Source organism: Stegastes partitus, unplaced genomic scaffold (genome assembly GCF_000690725.1).
Source record: "Stegastes partitus isolate 25-593 unplaced genomic scaffold, Stegastes_partitus-1.0.2 Scaffold2018, whole genome shotgun sequence".
In the NCBI taxonomy this organism is placed as follows: Eukaryota; Metazoa; Chordata; class Actinopteri; family Pomacentridae; genus Stegastes; species Stegastes partitus.
Window position 1 is genome coordinate 22,409 of NW_007579749.1, and position 19,598 is coordinate 42,006.

At 40.5% G+C, this 19,598-nt stretch overlaps 1 protein-coding gene across 2 annotated transcripts in view; it reads right to left on the minus strand.

Annotated features, from left to right (window-relative positions):
- Positions 1-2,676: 2,676 nt before the first annotated feature.
- LOC103373582 (ubiquitin-conjugating enzyme E2 D4-like) overlaps positions 2,677-19,598 on the minus strand; it is a 25,852-nt gene continuing 8,930 nt past the window's right edge. Inside the window, exons 1-7 of one of the 2 annotated variants that reach the window (XM_008303495.1) lie at positions 16,957-17,143; positions 15,152-15,215; positions 14,447-14,478; positions 13,487-13,564; positions 6,535-6,640; positions 5,127-5,220; positions 2,677-5,031 (exon numbers count right to left, since the gene is read on the minus strand). In XM_008303495.1, coding sequence (XP_008301717.1) covers positions 4,986-5,031; positions 5,127-5,220; positions 6,535-6,640; positions 13,487-13,564; positions 14,447-14,478; positions 15,152-15,215; positions 16,957-16,980 — 444 coding nt within the window. In that variant the 5' untranslated portion in view covers positions 16,981-17,143 and the 3' untranslated portion in view covers positions 2,677-4,985. Of the gene's footprint in view, positions 5,032-5,126; positions 5,221-6,534; positions 6,641-13,486; positions 13,565-14,446; positions 14,479-15,151; positions 15,216-16,956; positions 17,144-19,598 lie in introns of those variants that run through there. The other variant, XM_008303497.1, reaches the window with a different exon arrangement.

A 19,598-nucleotide genomic window follows, 5' to 3' on the forward strand; every position in this document is an offset into this window, starting at 1 on the left:
AATTTACCCACTATATTTAACAAAATTGTTTTTATTTCATTTCATCCAATTGAGCTTCACACGTCTCCTGGAAAACTACACCTGACACAGTGCTGGGTCCAGAGGGGGGGGAAGTTAAAACTTTGACATAGGACTAAACATGATACATCATTGGAAAGGACTTGATCAGGGGAGTAAGATTATGTCAGTCTGGAAGTTTGAAGTTGCTATTGCTCAGAGATATTGACTTTTGAACTTTGACTTTGGTACATCTTTTAAAGCTTCGAGTTCAACAATGAAAAGGGCTAGAATCATGGGACCAACTGTTACACAAAGGTCTTGACTTCTCTCATGTAGGTTGTGGCTTGATGTTGAGAGGGAGGCACACTGAGGGAGAGGGGAGGGGGGAGCGCGGTGAGGGTGAGGGTGGAGGCGGGTCATGGACTGGTCAAACCAGTTGAAGAAGGCATTCAGATTGTTTGCCTCCTCCACCGTTCCCCCTGCTGTTCTGAAGCCCGTGACGGTATTCACACCCTGCCAGACCTTCCTCATGTTGTTGTCCCTCAGCTGCTGCTCCACCTTCCTCCTGTAGGTGTCTTTGGCCTCTTTCAGGCACAGCTTCACCTCCCTCTGTGCTGATCTGATTGCCTCCTGTCTTTGTTCCTGAAGGCCACCTTCTTCCTGTTTAGTGCAGCTTTGACCTCCTGCGTCACCCAGGGTTTGTTGTTCGGGTAACAACGAACAGTCTTAGCAGGAGAGACTACATCCACACAGAAGTTATATTTGCGTCTATTTTGCTATTCTGGCCTATGTATCTGTGCACATTACTCGCCATTTATTTGGAAATAGACACTGTGTTCCAAATTATTATGCAAATTGTATGTAAGTGTCATAAAGATTACATTTTCTGTTTTTCAATTAAACTCATGGATGGTATTGTATCCCAGGGCTATTTGGATCACTGAAATCAATCTCAGACACCTGTGATAATTAGTTTGCCAGGTAAGCCCAAATAAAGGCAAAAATACTAAAGAAGGACGTTCCACATTATGAAGCAGACCACCATTTTCAAGCATTATGGGAAAGAAAAAGGACCTCTCTGCTGCAGAAAAGCATAAAATAGTTGAATGACTTGGACAAGGTATGAAAACCTTATACATTTCACGAAAACTTAAGCGTGGTCATTGTACTATGAAGAGATTTGTGGCTGATTCAGAGCATACACAGGTCCGTCCAGATAAAAGTACGAGGAAGGTTTCTGCCAGACAAATACATCGGATTAAGAGAGCAGCTGCTAAAATGCCATTACAAAGCAGCAAACAGGTATTTGAAGCTGCTGGTGCCTCTGGAGTTCCACGAACATCGAGGTGTAGGATTCGCCAGAGGCTTGTAGTTATGCACAAACCTTCTATTTGGCCACCCCTAACCAATGCTCACTAGCAGAAACGGCTGCAATGGGCCCAGAAATACATGAAAACAAATTTTCTAACAGTCTTGTTCACTGATGAGTGCAGTGAAACCCTGGATGGTCCAGATGGATGGAGTAGTGGATGGTTGGTGTCCAGCGACCATGTCCCAACAAGGCTGCAACATCAGGAAGGAGGTGGCGGAGTCACGTTTTGGGCCGGAATCACGATGAGAGAGCAGGTTGGCCCCTTTATGGTCCCTGAAGGTGTGAAAATGACCTCTGAAAAGTATGTGGAGTTTCTGGCTGTCCACTTTCTTCCATGGTACAAAAAAAAGACCCATGCTTTTCGTCACAAAATCAACTTTGTGCATGACAAATGCACCATCTCATGTTGTAAGGAATACCTCTGCATCATTGGCTGCTATGGGCATAAAAGGAGAGAAACTCATGATGTTGCCCCATCCTCTTGTGACCTGAACCTTATTGACAACCTTTGGAGCATCCTCAAGGAAAAGATCTATGAGGGTTGGAGGCTGTTTATATCCAAACCGCAACTCTCGGAGGTTATTCTGACATCCTGCAAAGAAGTTAAAGCGGAAACTCTCCAAAAACTCACAAGTTCAATGGATGCAAGAATTGTGCAGCTGCTATCAAATAAGGGGTCCTATGTTAAAATGTAACTTGACCTGTTACGATGTTTTTGACTGAAATAGCTTTTGATTTCAATAAATATGACCTCTGAATGCTGCAAATTGAACAAATGACCATTTTCAGTTCTTTACAACCTATAAAATGCTTTGGAACTCTGTTGTGCGTAATAATTTGGAACAGTGCATTTTAAGTTTTTTATTTTTGAAAAAAATACTGGTATCATTGGGAGGTTTGTTCAATAACGGTTGATGACTTGAAAATTATGCTGACTGTCATTAGCATTGACTATTTAGGAAAATCAAATAAAAATATAATTTGCATAATAATTTGGAATAAGGTGTGAAAGGCAAGAAGTAGTTTGCGATTCCAGAAGTACTGCGTGTAGTTTTCCTGTATATTGATTTTGATAAAGAGCACCAAATAAAAAGTTATTTAACATTTCTTGCAGAGCTCAGTCGACACACAGCCTACTCCATTACTGTTATCAACTCAGAAAATACGCAAATATTAAGAGCTGATACAATTTTGAACCATTTGACATTTAAGTGATTTTTGCCTCGGGGTGTACTCACTACTGTTGTATGCTGTATTATTATTATTATTACGCACAGAGATAAAAATTGATTTAGACCATAACGTCATGATAAAATCCCCACCATTCTTTAATTTAGTACAAAAAGTGCCAGACAGGCCTCAAAGACAAAGCCAAGACACTGATTACACAGGAACAGAAAACAGGAATTCAACCTCTCTATAGCATATTCAGATATAGTGATAGACTGGAGGTAAAACAGAAGAACATATGTAACCGCTTTCATAGGGTTCAAAATGTGGGGCCTGTGCAACGAAGCGAGATCAACATACCCAGGACTTCTTTCAAAGATCCGGCTTGACTAACCCTAACAATCGCACTCAGGATAACCGGTCCTACGACAGTGGTTATCAACTCCATAAGTCAACCCAGGGTTGTCTGATCTGAGTATAGATAGATAGATAGATAGATAGATAAAACTTATGAGCGAATACAACGTATGAGCATGTGCACATAAAATGAGCGGCGTTATCAGGATCTGACCAATCACGAATATGGACAAGTCTGGCTGCAGAGCGGCTCACTTTACAAAATATGAAGAATAATATAAAAACTTCATAGGAGGAAAAAGCAGCACCGTTGCAGTGACCAAAGCCAGGAAGGAATGCTGGCAGAAAACTGCTGACTGTGTGAATGCATGAGTTCATTAGTTTATAATATAATAAAATATGACCACTGTTACATCATGAAGGCACATATCAGACAATAAGCACAACTGAGGATTCCTTTTAACTAATTTGCTGCCTAATGTATATACTTGTGGCATATCTGACATTTACTTTTACTTTCAGCTGCAATCCTGGCGGTGCAAAAAAGGACGTGGGAACAAATTAAGAACAAACAGAAACATAATTCAAAGCGGTGTAGCTTATTCACATATCCTACAAATGCAAGCTTTAATGCTAAAGTCAATTTACTGTTGTGGGGTGATATTGGTATGGAAAAAAATATGAAATAGCTTTGACATTGCCTGTAGCCAACACGAAAAAAATTAATGAAGCTCACAGAGATCCTCGTCAGGGTGCGCTGTTTTGCCTGTCCCGAAAAACCCTCACACTCCTCAGTGATCCCTCACAATTCACGCTGTGTGTAGCCGGTCTTCAATAAATGCTGGTGATGCAATTTGGTTGAGAACTAGTTCGTTTGCTACTCATTCTGAAGCTTTACGGGAGAGAACTGATTTTCAGTGGGCGGTGTTTTTATACCCAGTGATCTCAACCTTGAACATAACCTGCTACGGAGCAGGTTAGTCATTCAGTCTAAGTTACCATGGTGATTTATCCCAGTAAGAAGTGAACCACCGTCGTAGGACCGAAAACCTAGGATTTGACCTGAAGTTACCTCGCTAACCCTAAATCCTGCTGCATAGTACAGGCCTCGGGTCTTTGTGCCTGCGTAAATCCAACTAAAAACCCAACATCACAGCTATTTTCAGGAGAAAAGAGGACATTGTTTTAATGGTAGATTTACATTGTGATGACTCTAGATTAAATTCAATAGAATAAAACAATAATGTTGTTCCAGAGAGTTTTAATACTATACGTTTGTTATTATTATTATCATTATCATTAATAATAATCATAATAATAATAACAAAAACAATAATAATAATAATAATAATAATCGAACACAGGTCTACATGACGTGACATGTAAGTAATTGCTCCCATTCAGGGCAACTGCAACAGTACATCATTTCAGCCTACTTCGTCTGCTACAAGATGCAAAACAAAAACCTCCATCTCCAACTACATGAAGTTGAGGGTAAGTTGTAATGTTAGAGGGGATATTATGATGTTGTCAGTATTCCTTTTTTTTTTTTTTTTTTTACAGACATACGTCAGAATGAGGGCCAGGTATATTTGACATTCACCCTTCAATGTTCCCTTGGTTCTGCGTGTTTCTTGCTGGGTTGATAGACACAGCAGGAACTGAAGCTGGTTCCTCAGCACCTCTGAGAAAGGTTTGATGCTCGAGGGCATACGGTGGGGTTTCTGTACTAAAATGTTCTATTTTTATTTAGAAAATAAAGAATGATGTAGAGCAAATTTGTAAAAAAAAAAAAAACTATATGTTAGAAATAAAATTTCCTTGCAAAATGAACATGCCAAACTTCAAAATGTCAAGATATCCATAAAATGACTGCTCAAAAAAACCGTCCTGCTTTCTTTCAAAAACAATTAATGAATATGTCACATCTCGGATTAATAATAATGCTGATGAAAGTACAGTTTGATGGGACTTCCTTATGATTACGTGTGGTTTCATACTATAATTTACAGTGTGTTGTGACTTTAAAAAAGGAAGGAAAAAGAAAAAATCTCAGCATGATTTTTTATCTTAGATTTTTTTTTCTTTACATGGCATACTTTTGGGTCCATTCTTTTGCTAATTTGTTGTATCTGAAGAGAGAAAAGAAGAAAGCAGAGTAAGTGGATGGGCCCCTGATGAAGATAATGATATCAGTCAACAATTCAGAGCCCTTGTTTATACTCACTTGTCTTTGTCGTTCTTGTAGATGTGTGCTATGTCTGGCACTAAGGGGTCATCTGGGTTTGGATCACAAAGCAACGAACATATGGACAATAAAACTGAAATGACAAAGAACATAAAATAGGCCATTAGTTAACTGACTAAACACTTCAGCTGGTGTCTCAAACCGATTAATGAACATGACAATGTCACTAGATCTGAATTGGCAGAATCAATGTATAGCTAACAATTCTGCAGAAACGAAGCAATGCAATCATGTCATAAACACAAGAGTCAGCTGGGGGAGTGGTTCTGTCCATAATGTATGTATGAAATAAACTTAAACTGCAGATAACATTAGGGCTGCATGACACTTTAGCATGGAACTTGTGTGCACATGCACAGAAGCTACCTTGCAGGAAGTGCAAAGTGAAGTCAGAAAATCATCTTAAATACATGCTTTTTATGCTGCTTGATACAAAAATTAAACTCATGGAGTTCTTATTTTCCATGACTAACTGACAAGAGAAGTCTGTCTGATAGAACATCATCTACTCAAGACAGAATTTGTTGGCGTGAAGGCTCCACATGCACACAGCAAAACGAGCAAGGACAGTAGAGAAACATGAAACAGGACAATCTTGTTGCTAAAAGACACACAGTTGTAGGGCTGCACAATACATGGAATATTAATCATAATTTTAGTTTCCCCCAATGATATGAACATGATCGACTGTGGTAATGATGAAAAAATGCTTATAGAAAACCTTACTCACAGAAAATGGCCTGTACAGATAAAATTACTTTTTACAAGTTGGTTAATCTAACATTAAAATGCCTTATTTCAATCTGGTCAAGTAATTCTTGTAATCTATGTATATTACGCCTCTTAGACATACGGTCAGTGCAGGTTAGGAAGAATCTTAGGTCATATTTTGATGTAGATGTGTAAATTAAAAGGGTTGTAGCACAAAATAGAAGTGAAAGCAGCAATCTGTTTATTTAAATGGCCAATAAAATATTTTGTCTCTAAAACAAATGAATATTGGTGATGAATAATTCTGACCTTAATATTGATCAAAATAATAATTTTAGCCATAATTGTGCAGCCATGTTCAATTATCGCCCCGGCCAACACGCACGCTGCCGCGGCTCGCCGCTAAACAGGAAGTGGCTCGTAACTAGGCCGCACGTGCTCCGATCAGCCCCAAACTCGACAGAGTCCCGCCCGGAGCACGTTTGCGCCACACCCCGATGTGCTCGACGGCCGACAAGCATAGGGCGAGGACCCGTCCAATGCCGCTTGCGGCTTTAATTTCTATTTGCAACATATATAAGAAAAAAAATATTGCTGAGTCATTTTTAAAAATCGTGCAGCCCAAGATAACATTCAAAAAGACTTCAGATACAGTAATAGGAAGAGGACTAGTTACCTTTAGACACTGTTAGTGCAGGAGACCACTGTGACCGTAGAATGTCCAAACAGATACTGCCGTTGCTGTTTATATTTGGGTGATAAATCTTTGTTGTAAATGCTACCTGTAAAAACAAACAAACAAAAAAAAAACAGCCACAGTTTATTCACACAGGTATCAGCATGGAGAATAAACGTAGTACAGATACAATACTAGAGTTTGTCTCATATAATAAGCTCATAACGTGGCCCCAGGTCTGGTTATAGTGCTGTCCCTAACATTTTTATTATTTTTTGGTTCACTCCTCTGATGGTAGTGCTGAGAATCTGGGGGTCACTGCTGAATGAAGACAGGAAACTTTTACTTTTAAACGTTTTGAAAACCTTTAATACAAGTTTAAAAGAAAGAAAATTGTTAAAAAGATGTAAATAAAAACTTCTGAAGATAGAACACACTCACACAAAGTGCTCTGTTTACGAGGCATATTTCAGCTGGAGCTTGAATTCTGGTGGATTATACCACTGAACACTTTTAATTCTGCTTGTTTAGAAGGTGTAGATCAAAACGTAGTCATCAAACATCTCTTACTATTTTTTTTTTACTTTTCTTTACTAAATTGTTACATCTCTGAATTGATAACTAATATGACTTCTTGAGCAAAGGCAAGAACAGCAAAGCTGAGCTACCAATCTGATGTTGCCTGGCAACAGAAATTCAGATTAAAATAAGAAAGAAGGTTTCCAAAATGAGTCACATGTGTAAATTAACAAGTGACATTTTTATGGGATTATATGGAGGTATGGTCTTTAAATTTAAGTGTTTTATTTCTTTTTTCACACAGATTTTGTGATGGTCTCCATAAACTGTGCCTTCTTTCTAAAATAGCCTCTGCTTAGGTTTGGTTTTTCAAATCTGTCTCGATAACTTCCCCTGCCATGCCCGACGGCAAAGCAGTTTGGGGTAGGAAGCAAAGGCAATGCACTGGCCGTCAAACGTCGTCAAAACTCTCCGTTCACCTTGTTGTACGTTAGTGTCATCTTGCAAACCACTTGGGTGTTAGATTTCTGACGTGTTTTTTTGGTTAGGGTTAGGTTTTGGAATTGGTGAAGGGAAGACTTGTAAGGCAAGAGGACATTGTTTCCCTGGTTGTATTCCCTGGTCTCGGCTGAAGTACAAAAGTACAAGAGAGGATGTCCTGGCGAGAGGCCGTCGCCATCTTGGTAACATTCTCTGGTCCGAGGGTTAGGGGTTTTGGTATAGAGTTGGGTTTTATGGAAGTTTGTCTCAAAAAGCTGGGCTTTCACCTTCAGAGTTGGTCTGGTTTTGGTCTTTGTTTTCAACAGTCGTTTGATTAATCAATTGTTATTATGTTGTCCCAGCTGGTGTCATATTGTTCTGCCCGAACGGGTTGTAGTTTCTGGATTATTCCAGTTGGTTTTGGTTTGTGTTCTTGGACAAAGTCGTGGTTCCTTTCTGGGTATGCGTTTTGGGTTTTGTTTTCTTTATTTCAAGGTTGATTAGTTACCTTTTCTGGTTTTGTAATCCTGGTCTGTGTCATTGTTCTGCCCGAACGGGCTTTAGTTTCTGTTTTTTTCAGTTGGTTTTGGTTTGTGTTCTTGGATAAAGTCGTGGTTCCTTTCTGGGTATGCGTTTTGGGTTTTGTCTTCTTTATTTCGTAGTTGATTAGTTATCTTTTGGGGTTAGGGTTATTCTACACTCAGATATACTGTCCTGTGCCTCACACTCAGACTCCTTCTGTGCATTCACCAAACTTGGTGCTGCTGATTTTGCAAGTTTTCCCACTTACAAACAATGGAGAGGTCTGTATTTTTTATCGTAGGTACACTTCAACTGTGAGAGACAGAATCTAAAAGAAAGCCAGAAAAACACATTGCATGATTTTTAAAAAATTAATTTGCATTTTATTGCATTAATGGTTAATGTTATAATTAATAATTATTATTTATAATTAATTAATGATAATTAATTTATTGCTATGGTGATTGCGGCACGTGTGAACGCAGCAACCCCTTAAGGAGACAACAAAAATGAATGTTTTGAGTGTCTTGTCTACCCCAGATGTTCATTCCGCAAAACTTACAGCTGAGAGACTTTGCTGAACATCAGGATAATAAATGGCGCTAAAATTGCAGCGATCGGTTGTGATTTGGACATACTACAACAACACGGAATCCTATTGGAGACTACGTCGGCAGTTATCCGAGAGAGAAGGAAGCGCAAACGGTACGAACGTAAACGAAGGAGGGGGACAAGAGAGCCAGGATCCATGCTAGGCCAAAGGCTAACTCCTCAAGACCAGCAGGACTGTCGCGCCTACTCTCCAATGTCTGCCCCCCTCGACAACAAGCTGGACAAGCTACGATTGCTGGGAGTAACCTGCAGAGAGTGGAGGGACTGCTATGTGTTTGCTTTAACAGAAACATGGCTCCATGAGAACATCCCAGATGGCCATACAGCTGGAGGCGACGACATTGTTCTGGGCGGACAGACAGGCAGCTAGCTCTGGTAAAAACCAAGGCGGGGGGCTGTGCATCTATATGAACAAAGACTGGTGTGTTAATGCCACATTAGCCTCTCAACACTGCTCTCAGTTGGAAGAGTTTCTTATGGTAAAATGCTGGCCATTCTACCTGCCGAGGGAATTCACCAATGTGATTGTAGCCGTTGTTTACATAGCTCCAAGCGCAAATACTAATGAGACGAAAGGAGGGCAACACAATGCCATCGGTGAACTTTTAACTAAACACCCGGAAAGCTTTATGGTGGTTTCAGGGGATTTTAACCACACCAGTTTAAAGTCTGTGCTCCCTAAGTTCAAGCAATTTGTGGACTTTAAAACCAGAGGAGAGAACATGCTGGACTTGATGTATTCAAACTTCCCTGATGCACACAAAGACTTGGCCTTGGCCGCTCTGATCATCTTTCTGACCGAAAGACTCCAGTCTGTCCGAGTCGGAAAGAACATCTCCAGCTTCATCACGCTGAGCACTGGATCTGTACTCAGTCCACTGTTGTTTACACTGCTAACACGACTGTGCAGCCACACGAGGGGATCCAGATCATCAAGTTTGCTGATGAGACCACAGTAATAGGACTTATTCGCGAGAACAAAGAATCAATGTACAGAGATGAAGTGAAACACCTAGAGGGCTGGTGCAGTAAGAACAACCTGCTGCTCAATGTGGACAAAAAGAAGGAGATGATCATCGACTTCCGTAGGTCACGTCCTGAGCATGCTCCCCTCAGCATCAGCGGCTGCACGGTGGAGAGAGTGGAGAACATCAAGTTCCTCAAAGTGCAGATCTCACAGGACCTGAGCTGGAATAAGAACACTGCAGCGATCATCAAACGGTCCCAGCAGAGACTGCATTTTCTGAGGAGGCTGAAACAAGCCTCTTTCCCATAGAGATGTGGTGGAGAGCGTTCTGACATACTGCATCTCAACATGGTACTCCAGCTGCAGTATATCAGACAGAAAAGCCCTGCAGAGGATAGGTAGAAGAGCTGAGAGGATCATCAGAGTTTCCCTCACCTCTGTCCAAGAACTTTTCCAGAGCCGCTGCAGGAGCAGGGCACTGAACATTATCAGGGACTCCTCACACCCTCTCCATAAACTGTTGAACTGCTGCCATCAGGCAAACGTTTCTGGAACATTCAAGGAAGAACCTCCAGAATGATCAACAGCTTCATTCCACAAGCTGTCAGAATGCTGAACTGCTGATCTAGATATGCAAAAACTTCTTTATTTAAATTACTTTAAGTAATTGGATCCTGAAGAAACGCTCTTTCATCTTGCCTATACTACTGTATATGTACAGCAAAATGACAAGAAACTTGATTTAATTTTGATTGATTGATTAAATAAGTATTTAATCACCTACCAACCAGCAAGAATTCTGGCTCTCACAGACCTGTTCACAGACCTGTTAGTTTTTCCACTCATTACCTGTATTAATTGCACCTGTTTGAACTCGTCACTCGTATCAAAGACACCTGTCCACACATTCAATCAATCAGACATAGGGACAAAATTGTAGTCATGCACAAGGCTGGGATAGGCTACAGGACAATAGGCAAGCAGCTTGGTGAGAAGGCAACAACTGTTGGTGCAATTATTAGAAAATGGAAGAAACTCAAGATGACTGTCAATCTACCTTGGTCTGGGGCTCCATGCAAGATCTCGCCTCGTGGGGCATCATTGATCATGAGAAAGGTTAGGGATCAGCCCAGAACTACACAGGAGGACCTAGTCAATGACCTGAAGAGAGCTGGGACCACAGTCTCAAAGGTTACCATCAGTAACACACTACATCGTCATGGATTCAAAGGTCCCCCTGCTCAAGCCAACACATACAGGCCTGTCTGAAGTTTGCCAATGACTATCTGGATGATCCAGAGGCGACATGGGAGAAGATCAGATGAGACCAAAATAGAGCTTTTTGGTTTCAACTCCACTCGCCGTGTTTGGAGGAAGAAGAGGGATGAGTACAACCCCAAGGACACCATCCCAACCATGAAGCATGAGGGTGGAAACATCATACTTTGGGGGTGCTTTTCTGCAAAGGGGACAGGATGACTACACCGTATTGAGGGGAGGATGGATGGGGCCATGTACTGCGAGATTTTGGGCAATAACCTCCTTCCCACAGTAAGAGCATTTAAGATTTGGTCGTGGCTGGGTCTTCCAGCATGACAATGACCCGAAACACACAGCCAGGGCAACTAAGGAGTGGCTCCGTAAGAAGCATTTCAAGGTTCTGGAGTGGCCTCGCCAGTCTCCAGACCTGAAACCAAAAGAAAATCTTTCAAGGGAGCTGAAAGTCTGTGTTGCCCAGTGACAGCCCTGAAACCTGAAAGATCCGGAGAAGATCTGAATGGAGGAGAGGGCCAAAATCCCTGCTGCAGTGTGTGCAAAACTGGTCAAGAACTACAGGAAAAGTCTGACCTCTGTAATTGTAAACAAAGGTTTCTGTACCAAATATTAAGTTCAGTTTTTTCTATTGTATCAAATATTTATTTCATGCAATAAAAAACAAATTAATTATTTAAAAATCATACAATGTGATTTTCTGGATTTTTTTAGATTCTGTCTATCACAGTTAAACTGTACCTACGATAAAAATTACAGACCTCTCCATTCTTTGTAAGTGGGAAAACTTGCAAAATCAGCAGGGTATCAAATACTTATTTTCCCCACTGTACACATATTTGTAGCACCATAGCACATTGGGGGCTGCACGATGGCTTGGTGGTCAGCACTATCGCCTCACAGCTAGAAGATCCCTGGTTTGTGTCCCGGTTAGGACGCTTGGGATCTTTCTGTTCACACCTACAGACAATTTAGAATCACCAATGAATCTCAGCATGTTTTTAGACTGTGGGAGGAAGCCAAAGAACCCAGAGAGAACCCACAGTCCAAAAACATGTTGAGGTTAATTGGTGATTCTAAATTGTCCGTAGGTGTGAATGTGAGTGTGCTTGGTTGTCTGTCTCTAAGTGTAGCCCTGTGATAAACTGGTTACCTGTCCAGGTTTCCCCTGCCTTCACCCTGAGTCAGCTGGGATAAGCTTCAGCCCCCTTGCAACCTTAGTGAGGATTAAGTGGTGTATAGATGATGGATGGATAACACACTGGCTTTTGTCCTGTCACTAAGGTAGAAAATTAGGTCAGTTAGGTTTTTTACAGTATACGGGCAGTTAATGCTTAACCAGGTTTAGCAGATCACCCACCAACATAGAACACCAAATTCAAGACATGAAGCAAGAGTTTCATTTTAATGGTGTTAAACTGCACTTTGTTTTTCTTTCTTTCTTTTTTTTTTTTTTAATTGGAAAAGGCATATTTACAGCATGGGAATACATCCATAATAATATGCTTGGGCTTCAAGAGTTAATTAATGCATGCACTGTTAGTAGGCAACAAACATGGATGCTACTGTGTTTCCCTGTTACTCACATCTCAGTGTTTATGAATGGAAAAACCAGCCCACCAATAGCAAATGTCACAGCTCATGGGAATTACATTTTCGTTCTACTGTCATTATGTGTTGGTGGGTCACTTTTGCTATCTGTGGGCCAGTTTTCCCTTTCATAAACACTGAGATGTAAATAACACAGAAACACATCAGCATCCATGCTTGTTGCCTAGGAACAGTGTTTGCATTCATCAACACTTAAAAGCCCAAGCATATTATCATGGATGTATTCCCCAGCTGCACGAATGCCTTCACTAAATACATGTAAAGATAGTGACAGCACCATTAAAATAAAATACTTACTTAAGGTCCTTGATTTGGTGATCAATGCTGGTCGTAATCTGCTGAACACCATTAAACAGTAACCGCCTTTAAGGGACGCTGTCAGAAGTCAAGTCAGTGCGCCTATAAGGTGACAGTGGCGATTTAATTGGTCAGCTTTATAGCTGTCAGTTTATTAGTTGGGGAAATCTGACAGCATTGTTTCACAAAGATTGAGAGTGACACCACAAATGTGAGAGCTGAGGTTTGGTGAGCACACAGTGTAAGTGCAAGGAGACACACTCAAACTGAAGCAAGGGACATTGTGCAGCAACAGTATCTCTGATCACAGACAAAAAGTTTAAGTACCAGGAGCATCAGCAGCAGATCTGCACACGAGCAGGGAGTGAAAGAAAGCATTACAAAATCCAAACCTAAAATGAAGGAATAATGCTCTGAAGCTGAAAAAGCACACTTTTGATTACAGATGAGAAAGTAACTTAAGATGTTTATATATGGCCTTCTTTTGCAAACGGCCATGGTATAGATAATGCACAGCGAGTGGTACATTCTATGTTCGCTACATTACAGACATTCAATGCACAACTTGCTAGCTACCAGCCCTTACAAAATTTATGAGATCTTAGATATGTGATGCACAAAGTCCCCACAGTATGACAAGACAAAGCTTTGATTCCATTCACCAGCTCTTACCTTAGGGGGCTTGAATGGGTAGTCGGTGGGGAAGTGGATAGTGAGAAAGAAAACTCCTCCCTGGTAAGGACTGTCACCCTAACATAAAGACATGTTACGATGAAAAGCATTCAAGATAGAAACAACAGACAACCAGCACATCAGATAAGTGTCAGTAAGTCAGTCTAACACTGATGATTTTGACCTGCTGTAGAAGTGTCATTGTCATGCCTGTAACTAACTCATTCATTAATTTATTACCAGTTCATACTTGGTGCAATTGCCTGTTTACAGGCAAGGTACAATTACTGACAGCATGCATAAAGAAAGAATGATTCTTGATCATGTCTCAGTTCTGACGTAATTAATTTGTTCCCATACTTGTCTGTTCAATGTAAACACTGCCTGCAGTTCAGCTGAAAAGTACCAGAATTTTTGTCACATGACTGCCAGTGGCAGCTAAATCATTAATGGCTTTTCAGTTGCAAATGGTTCATTTTTGGTGAATTTTTAAATGTGACAAATAGAAGAAAGAGTATTTGAATAAATATCACAATTTCCAGCTTAGATTTGGTTCATTTTCCTTACAGAATAGTTTGAGAAAAGTTTTAGTACAGAAAGTTGTAAATCTGGTGCTTCTTTCTGTTTTTATCATGTCTGACTCATAAATGGTGTCACTTTGACGGTCTTTAAAGATAACATGCTTTTGAAACCCAAAAACAGATTTGGGGTTCAGAGAGTTAAAGCCCAGATCAAAGTAAATGTAGTACTTTACCCCTGGTTACGCTTTGTGTTGCACTATGTAACTGAACCACAGTAACATGAAGGAATCAAAACTATTGAATGGAATTAAAATCTCTATCCCTATGAAAAGCTACTGTAACAATTTAAATTTCCACATCAATTAAGAGACCATTTCTAATGTAGCACAGGACTCTGTGTGAGAGGACCAAAAGCCTCAAGCGACGGCATGATACTCACCGGACCCATTATGGTCGCCTGCCAATGAAACACTAGAAGCAAATAAGGGAGACAGACAGACACATAAGAATATAAGCTGTACACAGCACTAACACCATGCCCGTCGGCCATCACTTATTCTGTATCTACAGAAGCTCATACAGTGTCTGCAATTTCTATACAACATAGATAAGGATGGGGTTTCTCTGTGTTAAAAAGGCTGCTAACATTAGCCACTCCCATCTCCAGTCACTGCTTGTTAAAAGGCAACCTATCAAGCTGCTGTGTTGGAAGTACAGGAGATATATTCAGTTCTGGGATTGTTCTCATCACATCCAAATTAAGTTGGAAAAGAGAATAATTGACCTTTTGGTAACCCCCACCCTGAAACATAGGTTGTTTGAATAACGGTCAGTGTAGCTGACAGACGGACAATGCTTGGTGATGACTCAGTAAACATTCTTCAAAGTCCTGTTTGTCCCCTGCCTGTGATTATCCATCATATTAAATTATGAAAATGATAAAACAATTTTGGAAAAATACTTATGTTGTTGTTTCCATTGCCTTATCTGTTGGTTCATGGACAATTGTAGAAACATTTTCATCCACCACAATTTTGTGTCATTACCACATATTAACTAAGAAATGGCCTGAGGAAAATAAGAATCTGCCACTTTTGACTACACTTGAGTGACGTATTGTAAAGTACAATGTGTTTGTACTTACAGTCATCCCCCACTGGTCCAGCAGAGCACTGTGCTGGAGGGTCTCTCTGCAGGTCCTGCAGCTCCTACTCAACACAGAATATATACTGCTGTTAGTTATTTAGAAAGGTTAAACAGTAGAAGCAGCATGGTGCAATGGCTCGCACCTTCGCCTCATAGCTAGAGGGGTCTTTCTGTGTGGAGTTTGTATGTTCTCATGTTGTTGCATGGGTTCTCACTGGGTGCTTCGGCTTCTTTCCACAAACCAAAGACATGCTGAGGTTAACTGATGATTCTAAATTGGTTGTGAGTGTGGGCGTACATGGTTATCTGTCTCTCTGTGTAGCTCTGTGACAGACTGGTTACCTGTCCAGGTGAACCTGCCTTCGCCCTGAGTCAGCTGGGATAGACTCCAGCCCCCCTCTGCAACCCTCCACAAGATAAAGCGATGTATAGAAAATGGAAGGATAAATATGATATTCCTTATTTTTACGGTGACATCAACTGAAGATCAATTTTGAATCAAACCTTGTGGGAACTACTGTGATGTTTTTCCTGATTTTCCTATGTTCACACTGCTCACTTTAACAGTTTAGCGACAGTAACTAAAGCTGCTTTTTGCAGATGACATGGTTCTGTCGTAAATCAGACCATGTCCTTCAGCACACACCAGGATGGTTTGCAGCAAGTGACTGGGATGAGAGTCAGCACCTCCAAGTCTGAGGCCATGGTCACTGCTCCAACTGAAGGAGTTTAATCTCAGGATGTTGTTCACAAGTGATTGAAAAATGGAACATACCACAGACATACGGACTGATACAGTAGCAGCAGTAATGTGTGCTATTGTGGTGAAGAGGGAGCTGAGCTAGAAGGCAAAGCTTTCAATCAACCAGTCATTGTATCAGAATACACTTGACCGAAATGAGGTTCCTCTCTTGAGTGGCTGGACTCAGCCTTAGAGGTAGGGTGAAGAGCTCAGAAATACAAAGTGAGCTCAGAGTAGAATCTCTGCTCCTTTGTGTCAAAAGGACCCAAATGCACTGGTTCAGGCATCTGATGAGGCCGTCTACTGGGCACCACCATTAAGAGGTTTTTTTGGTCAACTGGGAAGAAACCCTGGGGTAGGCCCAAAACTTGTTGGACCTTGGAAGGACTGGATAACACTGCTGGGGAGACGGACACCTGGAATGCCCTGCTCTGCTCTACCTGACTCTGGATAAGTGGAAGAAAATGGAGGGATGGATGGGTATTTTTATGTATGACTCTCCAGTGCACATTCTGGGTCTCCTGAGAACTGGTATTTGTTTGGAGATGCACAACACATTTTTGACTATCTGCTTTTAATATTTCACTGAGGTAGTGACACTGGCAACACGAAGGGACAAACCCCAAACAAATATAAATGACTGAGAAGGAAGTTTCTTGGTCACTGCAGTACTTGTCCACTGCCAGGAGGGCGACAACAACAACAACAGCAGGACCGTAGACCGATTACTCAGACAAGTTTAAGAACACACGGCTTCGAAAGCAGTGACAGATCGATATGGAGGAGCCAGAGATGGTAGAAAGTGTGGTAACTTGGCTATTTTTTTTAGCGAGCTAGCGTGAAACTTTGAAGTTGCTAATCTGTTGTGTCTGTAATAACAGATGTCAACAATCACATTTCTTCTAGAAACGTGACGAAGTTCGAGATAAGTTGTTTTAGGACAAGGAGAGCATTGGAATCTTTGTTAATAAGCCTGATTGTGAAAGCGAACTGTGATGCTAGCCCGGCTGAGCCAGTTAGCCACCTTTAGCTGGCAAGCAGAGCCAGCTAATCAAACTTACCTTCTGTATTCTCTTTAGTGCCATGCTGACTGATGCAGTTCGCTGTTTAACTCACTTCCGCTTCCTCCTTATGTTCAATTTCAGTATTTTTGCTGGCGAAGTCAATAGCTGTAGTATATTCCCTGAGTAGTTCGACAGCCGGAGATGTGTTTGTGTTTTTATAAAACCTCTTTTGTTTCCGCTTCTTCTGTTTACGGTCGCTCCTCCGAAGTGCATCACGGGAAACGTAGTTCTGAATATTGCCGTTAAAACGCATACATCCAGGGGAAATACACTAAAGTTATTTACATAGGTGGAGGAATATAACTAAGTACACGAATTTACCTTAAGTACAAATTTCAGCGACTTGTACCTAAGTATTTTCTTATTGTGACTCATTATTCTTATAATCCAGTACTGAGTACCGTCTGTCTGCAGAGCCGCACTTCTACGAAGTATTTCATTTGTGCGGCAAAGCGCTTGTTACCCTGCTAAAGTGAAAGACAAGCTATGTTTGAACTCTCAATTAAAGCCTTCAAACGGTCACATTTTAGCAAATGAAAGCTGCTGCAAAATTAACTTTTACCTTGTTTGCTTACTTGTTTAATTGAGTCTTACTCCAGATAACTAATTATAGCCAGCACATAAATTAGTTCATCAGATGATGAAACCATGTAGACATGATCAGTGTCTGACTCTACATTTAACTGCAGTAACCTTCAGAGTGAATGCTTGTTTATTACACATTGTTGTACAGCTTTAATTCTGTTAATAATGCACGTCAATAATAATACATTCTAATCATTAATTATATTCATAATTATTATTAATAATGCATGTGTTTCTCTCTCAGGAGGTAGTGAGATCACAAATTCAGCGGTGGGAGTCACAAGACTTATTTACTTTGTGTGTGTGTGTGTGTGTGTGTGTTTTGGGACGGGGGAGGGGTTGTTGCTTTTATTGAGTGCTACTGTAATATATATATAAAAAATTGGAACACATTTTTGTAACCTATTCTCATGAAATGATTGTGACAATGCAATTTATTCTTGATAGATAAAGTGTATATCTTCTCCAAACTTTACTGTCATCATAATATGCATACAATACCTATCACAGTAAAAAGTAAATCACAATTAATTTTTACAAACTGTGTATTCAGGCTTAAAGTAAAGTGGGGGTATTGAACAATAGGATTCAGGATTTTTCAATCTTGGTCATTTAGCAGGAAACGCACATTCAACGGGATTTCATGCATTAGAACGTCCAATATTACTCTTTCAAATGTCCCTCAGTCAATAATATTGAGTCTGAGCACCCCTGACATGGATCAATACATTAAGACATCGTGGCATTCTGTCCACCAGCTTGTTGATGGTGTCAATGGGCAGGATGTCCCAGTCTTCAGTCAGATCCTGGAGTCAGAATTGGTTTCACCTGGTAACTGGGACTCAGTCTGTAATTATTGCACCTGGCCAAAAGTGATTATATGTGTATAAATAGGAATAAGAAGCGGAATGTGTCTGAAACTAAATTCACAAATTCAAACTTTATGGGAAACAGTGTATACACACACACACACACACACGTATATACGGATATTCAGTGCTTAACTAGCACCACCCAATATCAGGTTTAAGACAGCTGCTCTAAATTAACAGCATTGGTAATTACCAAAATCACTTTTTAATGTTTCTGTAATGGTTATTACACCAGTATGTAGAGGCGATTTAACCAAAATGATATTTTTTATGCTAAAATATAATTGTTATTGTTATCCGTGAATTTTTAGATTCACTGTTTTACAAAAAAAAAACAAATAGAAAAGCACATTATTATTTCTTGATTAAGATGTCAAATCATAGTTATTTACTTGCATTCCTGAACAGAAAAATTTGTTTTAGTGTTTGAATGTTGTGCTTGATTCACATCTGACTTCTCAGAGAAGCCCAGTGAGCCGGCTCAGACGTGGGTATAAAAAGATGAATTCAGTTTGAAATTCCTCATTCCTGTTCAAAATGGTAAAACTTTGAGAGCTTGCACAATACACAGGTAGTCAAATGCTTCAGACTTGGCACAGAGCTTATCAATGGAAATCAGGATCACTTGCTCAAAGGTATGAAGGACAGTGTGAAAATCTATGGACAGCATCCAAGGAAAACACCTTGCTTGCTGTGTGGTACAGAACTTCAAGACTTAACTTTGGTAAATGGCATAACAATCCGACAGGGACGCACAGACGTGGGCGTCTGATGACATGGGGCTGCACGAGTTCAAAAGCTGTTGTGGAGATCACATAGATGCACCATGAATGTCCCTAGATAAATGAAAAATGACTGGCTTACAAGGCTTTTCCAGTCTGCAAAAGCTTGGAAGAGAAATATTCCAGCATGAGAACTATCCAAAGTACACTGACAAAATCACACAAGTTTTTACCATAGACTGTACAAAAGATGGACATAGCAACAAGCTCTGAAAAATGAAGCCAACCCGGAATTGTCAAAAACCTGCAATATCACTACGTCTGCTAGTTGCTGGCTCCAAAAAGCCCTGGCTCTCACAGGCTTGAATTGGAAAAGGAGTGATCACAGATCACGAAATACCGCATTCCTACAGCTCAGGATTTTTTTCTTATTAGTGTTCATAGTCAAATCCAGAGATCA